This window comes from Populus trichocarpa, chromosome 12 (genome assembly GCF_000002775.5).
Source record: "Populus trichocarpa isolate Nisqually-1 chromosome 12, P.trichocarpa_v4.1, whole genome shotgun sequence".
NCBI lineage: Eukaryota > Viridiplantae > Streptophyta > Magnoliopsida > Malpighiales > Salicaceae > Populus > Populus trichocarpa.
The window spans coordinates 9,205,366-9,214,474 of record NC_037296.2 but is presented as its reverse complement, the minus strand read 5'-3'; the positions used below and the strand labels follow the sequence as shown (position 1 = coordinate 9,214,474).

General features: G+C 33.0%; 1 protein-coding gene across 1 annotated transcript; it reads right to left on the bottom strand.

Annotated features, from left to right (window-relative positions):
• Nucleotides 1-202: 202 nt before the first annotated feature.
• LOC7484749 (isochorismate synthase, chloroplastic) lies at nt 203-6,628 on the bottom strand. The gene is made up of 16 exons (XM_024582161.2): nt 6,449-6,628; nt 6,088-6,297; nt 5,000-5,229; nt 4,800-4,917; nt 4,566-4,682; nt 4,322-4,468; nt 4,123-4,197; nt 3,958-4,026; nt 3,548-3,666; nt 3,366-3,423; nt 2,407-2,517; nt 2,113-2,197; nt 1,725-1,822; nt 1,466-1,558; nt 701-773; nt 203-595 (listed from the first exon to the last, which is right to left on the bottom strand). The coding sequence occupies exons 1-15, from the start codon at nt 6,551-6,553 to the stop codon at nt 705-707; spliced, it is 1,704 nt and encodes a 567-aa protein (XP_024437929.2). The 5' UTR covers nt 6,554-6,628; the 3' UTR covers nt 203-595; nt 701-704.
• Between the last annotated feature and the right edge of the window lie 2,481 nt (nt 6,629-9,109).

Below are 9,109 nucleotides of genomic sequence, written 5' to 3'. Positions count from 1 at the left end.
TCTTCCAAAATGATAATGTTGTTTTGTACAGTGCTCTTTGCTGTGAGAAGCTGCACCAGAAGCCACAGCCGAGCTAATTGTAAGAAGCTTGCTTTGTATTTACAGGACCATCGATAATCACCACAGGACTCTTCAGCCAGTGAACCAGCAGAACAGAAAATTCAAATTCACTCATAAAAACTGTAAGCATGGCATGAAAAAGTAATGAAAGATGTTGGGGAAACATTATCAAATTGCTAAAGAATATTACACCTTCTCCAACTTGGTCAAAAATTAAAGTAAAAAAGAAAAAGAAATTCTTTCATAAAAAAATAAAGAATGCCGACACAGTTCCCTATCTGGAAAAAAAATCAGACTGATACAATTTAAGTGCTGCTATCTGAACATGCTATAAGCTCTTGGTACTTCTCCTGCCAACTAAGCTTTACTTGATTCCAAGATCCATCGGGCCAAAAGCTACCAGGTAATAGTGTGAAAGTAACAGCTAGTTTGCATCACAAGTGCCTCATAGAAACCAATGGGTGCAAACTGATGACTCCAATTCAGGAGTCTAGAAATTACACTTCAGGAATTTATGCTCTTTCTTGCTGGTCTTCTGAACACAATACATCAAGTAGTGATCATGTTATGAGCTCAGCAGTTAGTTGTTTGTTCGAGTTTTTGTTTTACTTATTAGTAGAAATAAACAAGAGAAACTAACCTTATCAGTTGATGATTCCTGAGTTCTCTATTTTTTGTCTTGATGGACCCTCAAGTTTAAGCAGCTTGGTAAACTACAAATAAATCAACAACTTAAACAGATTTTTCGACCATTATTGTTCTGGTTCTTATGAAAGGCAAAAAGAGTTTGATTCTTTGCACAAGCTTCAGCGTATTTTATTAGAGAATAATATAAATCATATCTTTTGACTTCACCTAATAGCTTAACATTTTGGGTTGAGATGGTTTTTTAACATAGTATCAGAGTCTTGATGACCAAGCGGTCATGTGTTCGAATTTCACCATCCCCATTAATTTGATAAAAATTAAGCACAAGGTAAAGTGGGCATGTACAAGTTTCAAGCCCAAAGGGCTTTCACTTGAGGGGATGTGTTAGAGAATAATATAAATCATATCCTGGGACCTCACTTAATAGTTTAAGCTTTTGGGTTGAGATGATTTTTTTATCTATTTCACCCTAAACTCAAGGGCTAACTTCTGAGTTCTTAGGTAAACATTAAGTACAAGGTAAAGTGGGCATGTACAAGTTTCAAGCCCAAAGGGCTCTCAATTGAGGGGGTATGTTAGAGAATAATATAAATCAGGAGCCTCATCTGTAGCTTAAGCTTTTGAATTAAGATGGTTCTTTGATTTATTTCACCCTAAACTCAAGGGCTGACTTCTGAGTTCTTAGGCAAGAGATGGAGAGGAGGTGCATGAATATGGATGTGAAATCACATGAATATATTTAAGGATGGAAACATACCTGAGATGTCTTTAATTCCAGTTCATCCCATTCCAAAGATGGGTTGCTTCCTTTAACTATCCCTGTCCCGGCATAGATCAATGCACCAAGACCCTAGAATCCAAAAATGGTCAGCACCAAGATTTTTTCATGGCATGACAACAGATGAGATGGATAGTAACAAAGTTATTCACACAATTATGAGACTCTTTTCTTCTATTTCTAGGGAAGCTAATAATGAGACTCATTCAAATTGCAGCCAGTGAGGAACTTAGCTCACCTTTTCTACCAATGCTGATCTAATGCCAACAGCAAACTCACTTTCTCCTCCTCCAAACCAACCAACAGGCCCAGCATACATCCCTCGATCAAATACTTCTGGACAACATATTTTGAATGAGTACCAGAACTCACAGGTCTTTTAATGAGTACCAAACAAACCTTAATTACGCAGAGTCAGTTATACACCACCCAGAATTGATTAGTTACAGCATGTGTAGCCAAGTAAATAGTGAGCTTTCTTGTGATGAGAAGAACAGTTAATGGATAATTCAGAATGACGAAATGCAAAAAACATAAAGTATGGTTCTGAGTTCTTTTTATTAAAATAAGAGAATGCAAAAGCAATTCAATCCAAATACAACAATAGGAATGACACATGCATATACCAGTTTCTGCGATTAAAAGTCGAGCCTCTTCTGTTGGAAATCCACAAACTGCTGGAGTAGGGTGAAGAGACGACAGGATTTTAAACTGGAAAACAAATAGAAAATGGATTTATGATATATCCAAATAATGAGGATAAGGAATATAGGCAATCAATCTGGAACCATGAATATCTTCAGAATTGTTTCTAAGAAGCAAACTTCATATTCATGAAAAAATCAAGTCCGGAAACCAAGCATCAATCAAATATATTTGCTTGTCCAAGACAGAGATAGATAGAACTGTGTTAGTTGCACCTCATCATCTTCGCTTCTTAACTCGCCTGCCAATCGTGCATACAAGTGTTGAACTCTATGGAATTTTCTTATAGCTTTGTTTGGTTCAACAACTATCCTGTCACATACAGCCTGCAATAGAATAGGGTAAGAGTCGTAGGATTTTCTTTTAATTTCGTTTTGAAAGGAATTTCAAGAATTGTAAAGAAGACCTGCTCTAAGTACCAAGTTGGAAATGAAAAAGGCACAGCAGCACTTCTTCACAATGCACTCTCTATAAGAGAGGTAGTCAGTTGGACTTGAAACAGTACGTTAACTCTCCTTTAATACTATAATTTAACATATTTTAATTCGATAGAGCAAGAGAATGTAAAAGTCAAATAACAACGATTTCATTCACTTCCTCTCTCATACTTTTCAAAATTAATTTCCTCCTGGGCCTTTTCCCTGTGGGAGCTTTCTCCCCATTTCAGAAGTCCAGCGTATCAGTGAAGAACATGCTAACTTTCTGATGCATCTCATTTACATCAGTAGGTGTGAGTCACTGATAATCTGAGCAGCCTTGATCAACTACAATAATCAGCACAAAATCTCACTACATTGCTTCTGTCCATACCTGGTAAAGTTCTGACTACTTGAAAATTACAAGGCATAGCTGAAACATTTCCAATTTTATCTCACTTATACGAGGGACTTTCACTTGCACTTAATGATCAATACAAGGGAAACATTTATCAAATAGTTCCTTGGTGGCAACCCTCAAGGACTAGGGAAAGAAGACTCGATAAGCTTGACAGTAAAATTAGAAACATATTCTCATTATGGGAGGTGGCAATACTAAATCTTTGTTTCCACCAAATGAGCTCCAAAAACACAAGAAAAGATGCAAGAGAGGGTTGAGTTATAGATTTATGTCCTGCAATCTTCCAGTGTCATAAACATAAAATGTTAGTGATAAGAGACCTAGAAAGCAAACTCACCTCTAATTTTTTTCTTATGTTATCTCGTACTATCGTAAACTCGAGGTGGTCCTTGGGACTGCAAATTGAATGGTAAAAAATGCATCAGAAACTACAGATTGCCTGCTAGTTGGCCTCGTACCATAATATTATACAAAATAATGATAGATCAATTTTATTAACAGCCTGGCCAATAAAATTACCTGGAAAGTAAATCAAGTTGTATTTGAAGATCTAAAGCCATGGATCCACCTCGAGCACGGGTTCCAGCCATAGCCTCACTACTTATTCCCAGGCAATTTCTGTGAAATAGTTGCTCTGGCTATTCATACAGTTTGTACAAGTCAAGACTAGAAGAGAGCCACTTTATCTTAGAATTGTTCATGGAAAGTTAATAACTTAAAAGAATGATGAAGAAGTCTGAACAGTTAGAGTAGAGGACTCAAAAGGCATAACTATAACTTCTAAATCAAGAAAGATTTTGAAAAGTGTGGTTTCCAGAGGGAAAACAGAGGGCCTAATAAAGGTCAACCATACATGCAGATTCTGTAAAGAGAATGCATAAACAACTGAGTAACCTATTTACTATATCAAGATTCATGATCAAACTTGCCGTGTTCCCAATAAATGCAGGGGCATTGGGCGGCTGAAGACAAAATTGATAAGCATTTTCCCCTTCAACCTGTGAGTACATTCCAAGCATTGTAGTTACTAATTAGAATGCATTATAGAGTGATGATTCAATTATTATACAGAATAGTATAAGGATAAAGAGCACCTGCAGGCAAGCCAACCATGCTATAGGATCGATGTCATTACCAATTACAAATTTGCTACTACGTGCGAGTACAACCTGACTTTCAAGTCAAAATTCATTGATCAAGGAACAAGCTAGGATTATATACGGTTAAAGGGAGAATTATACATTTGATTGATGATTTGCAATATATATATATGGAGTAGGCTCGTTCAAATACCTTAGTAAGTGGTGAGCTGCTTCGATTGATGATTTGCAAAGCTCTCTCAACAGCAAGATCCCAGTACATCTTGCAGGGAACGTGACTATTGCTTAAAATGAATGATCTAGTTACTTCTTTACTTAACTTTAACACATTTGAAGAGATCTGCATTGTTTCAGACAGGTTTATTACTTAATATTGTGTAGTTGAAGAAAGAAGAAATTAAGCATGCAAATGTATGGTAATGGGACGCAGCAGAGACCTGAGTCATGGTAGCTTCAACAGCATCCACAGCCTGTTCCCATGTCCATGAAAATGCATTATCCCATGCAATAGTTGTGGCGAGCATGGAACACCCATCTAGCTCGTCCAACTCAACCTGTCATTTTCAGTACCTAGCACCAAGTCTTATAACTACTGACAAGAAGGGGGAAAAGAAGGACTCCAGGCAAAGAGATAGATAGATATAATGGAAGAAAACAATTGCTAGCTCTACCTGAGGGATAACGAAGTAAAATGAGCCAAAAGGTTCCCATTCAGATGATATGTTAGCCCTTGCATCAAAGCGGATAGCTCCATAAGCACGAATCAGTGGACAATTGGCAGAGAGGAACCTCCATTTTTAAGAAAACAAGCTAATTAGCAGAGATATATAGCGGTAGTTCACATATGATTTAGCATTACATGCATACATACCTCTTTATGGACTTCCAGTCATTGTAACAAAATGGATGGACATCCCTGAAAAGGACAGCAGAGCCCACACCAGCCACACTGACCACATTATTGGACTTTTGATAGCCATTTCCGTTGGTTACCTCCGTGAAATCTTTGCTTTGTCTTCGACCAGAGAAGAAACAGCGTGGATGAATCTGGTGCTGAGAGTGTAGCCAATCAATTGCTTCAATTTGCTGTTGGATTGGCACCTTTTTTTCAATCACATCGTAGGATATTAGCTTTAGGAAGAAAAATCCCATTTACCTCCTTCCAAATTTCAACCCAAAACAATAATATGAGATAAACCGAATTCATTACCACATACATATGCCTCAATAGTCTTTCTTGCACGTACTATTTGTTTGCAATATAAACATTCACCCCATTAACTCGATATTTAAGTTGCTACTGAATGTAAGACTTGTGATACATGAAAACTCATAAGAAATTCTAAGTTTTTTTATTCTCATAAGAAAATGATGTTATCTATGCGGAATGGCTGATACATGAAAACTCTAGCATGTCTTATCCTTGTAGGAAAAAGGTAAGAAAACGTGTGAGTTTTTAAATTTTATAATTTCTCATTATATTTTTGTCATAAAACTTATCGATCTTATACTTGATCATAAAACGCTAAGATGCATGCTTTCACTGAAAAAAGATCATTCATTTTCAATCAGCCTGTGCAAGGGAGCATGATGACTTTTTAGATACCATTCCCTTCCGCCGGCTGCCTGGCTTATCACTCTTCTTCTTCTTCTTCTTCTTCTTCTAATTTGAGTTTATTTATTTATTTATTTATTTATTTCTAAAAGCAAAAGGCAACACAGGATAAGAAGCAATGGCAGTCAAGTCAATGACAACCAACCACGTGGCACATAAGTAAGAATTTCCCCAGCAACGGATCATCACCCCTGACCCTATCCCGTTAGCCCATGTTCATTCAGATAAGAAAACACGCACCTTAATCTCCATTGAAGAACTACTACTACTACTACTATCTACCCTCTTTACACCATATTATGCTGAAGCAGAGTTAGTGTAGAGAAGAAATGAGTTGAGTATACCTGGAGACGTAAGATTCCTGAAGTGAAAAGAGGAGGATTGGCTTTCAATTCAGAAATCGCCAAATTGAGGGTGTCCGTAGCCAAAGCAGGAGATGTAACTGCTGGAAATGTACGAGTCTCGATGCTGCCAATAGGGACTCTGTCTCTGGGGTTTCCTTGGCAGCCATTCATGGATACAACCACTGAACATGGCTTGTGATAATAGCATCTCTGTACAATCAAATATAATACATAAAGTAACAACATTTCGAGATTCTATCTTGAAATAAGCTTGCAAACAACGTAGCAGCATTATAATTCCATCAATAGCTACAAATCATGCTTTAGCTGTGAAGAAATGATAGTGGGCCGGGTGGCTTACGTGGTAGAAAAGATGAAGAGATTGCCTTCTGGAAACTGGTTGGGCTGCGATACTGTACTTAATTGATTCCAAATCCATAAAATGTGCTATAGTAGCGGTTGCCATGAGATGGGAGATGGACAGGGAGAGGTTTAGCGATTTCCACTGGACCAAGCAGTGGCATGCTTTGTTCCTCTGTCAAAGATAGGATTTTATACTCGGATTTCTATATATATATATATATATATATATATATATTAACAACACAAAAATATTTTTTATATTAAAAAAATTAATCTTACACACACACAGCATAATCCATGCAAATAATCTAATAGGAACTATTAATACTATGTTTGATAGTATGATAGCGGTTGCTTTTCAAATAATTTTTTGTGTCGAAATGCATGCTAATGATATTTTTTTATTTTTTAAAAATTATTTTTGATATCAGCACATCAAAATGATTCAAAACATATAAACCATATTACCAAATAAAAAATTAAATTTTTTTAGAACACGGTGCAAATATGATGTCCACTCTTTGCTATAGGCTAAGCAAATGATTTTTTTTTAATGCAGTAATAGTGGTTGGCTAAAAAAATTTAAGTTTTGAATTATTATTTCAAGTGGTAATTTAAAAAATATATAAAAAAAATAATTAAAAAATAAACAATATAAAAACAGATAAAAAAAATCATGTCTGAGCCTATCCTCCTGATTTTCAAACAATTTAATGCTAACCTAATAAAAGAACAATCATAAAAAAATTCAAAACAATTCAAAAAAAAAAAGAAAAGAAAGAAGAAAGCATCATTTAAAAAAATAACTAACTTTCTAAACTTTGTCTAATCTTAAAAACTTGCAACTCATTAAATACTGGACCCGAATTCAATCAATAAGCTTAACTGTCAATTAATTTAATCTTAAAGGATGAAATCGTTAAAAAACTATTAATAAAAAAACCTTGCAAAAGCAACAAAAAAATAAAGAAAAAATTTAAGAAAAAAACACCTAAAAATGATGAAATTTTTAAAAAAATAAACACCTAAAGGTTATTCCAGTCATATAATTCTTTTTATTTTTAATTAGATTGACTTAGCTCTAATTAATATTTTTACATATTTGTCTTAAATGGTTTTTTAATTTTTTAATTTATTTTCAGTACCTAAATATTATTTTTTATTTAAAATTATAATTTAGCTCCGCAGCAAAGTATGAGCACGCATATTTACACATACACACACAAACAAGATAATTGACCCATGTTATGTCATGGTCAAGCCAAATTCTTTCTTAACATTAAAAAAAAGAAATTGTTCAAGCATTACTAATATATTTTTCAATAGCAATAAAAATCTTAATTATTATCTCTAAAATGATGCATATGTTTAATAAAATAAATTAAAGATTATATACATTAACAATAAATACTAAAAATAGATCTTAACGTTAACTAAATACTAAGTGAAGTTAAGTAACGTGCGTAGAAGAAGATATATAGTCCTACATTACTGGAAGCCCTTTAATTTTGTTTAACTTAACTATAGGCCACTAATATTTTTATAAGAAAGTAATAATTTAATTCTATTAGAATAAAATAATTTTCTAGTGAAGGTCTTTTTTATTATATATTTAATTGATAAAAAAATATATAATAACTTTTTCAATGTTATTTATTTAATAAAAACCTGAAGCATACATAAGACACATGTATATAAAAAAAAAAGTCAGGACGATTTAAGATAAAGATTAAAAAAATAGTGCTTAATTTTTTTAAAAAAATAAAAATTTCTCCCAGACATTTGTTTCTTATATAGCATTCTTATTTTGAGGCTGTGTTTATTTTTTGAAAAGTGGTTTTTGGAAAATTATTTTTCAAATTTTATTGTGTTTATTTGCCATTAGAAAAATTGGTCAACAGAAAACACTTTTCAGTCAAAGAAAAATTTGGCTTGGTTTCCAGAAAAGTATTTTCCTGTAAAATTTGGGCGGAAAACACTTTCCGGAAGTTGTGAAAAATTTAGAAATGTCATATTATTTGTTGATTATATCAAATTTGGTCCTCAAATTTTTGATTGATATATATATATATTGTTTTAAATATTTATTTTTCAATTTCATCTCTTAAAATTTAATTTTTATATTAACTTTGATCCTCATTTTTATAATTGTTATTTGCTTTTTCCTTATCATTTTTTTATTGAAATGTTTTATCTATCAAATTTGATCCTCATTCTTTTGATTGTTACTTATTTTATTTAAAATAATTTATGAAATGTTAATTATTATTATTTTAATTTCTTCATCTTTTATTTTTTTTATTTTTTAGATTTGATCTTTATTATTTTGATTATTATTTATTTTATTTGAGATAATTTATGAAATTATATTTTTTTTCAATTTCATTCTCATTCAACTTTTTAATTTGTAAGATTTGTTCCTTATTATTTTAATAAACTTGAGAAAAATAAAACATTAATAAGTTATTTTTCAGCTCATTTTCCATGACATAACCAAACACTGGAAAGTGTTTTCCAACTTATTTTCCATTACACTACCAAACATCAGAAAATAATTTATTTTTCCAGAATTTATTTTTTTAAAAAAAACTATTTTCTAGCAAACAAACAGGACCTAAAAATAAATTTCAATTCTAAAAAATAAGCCTAGGCACATGGG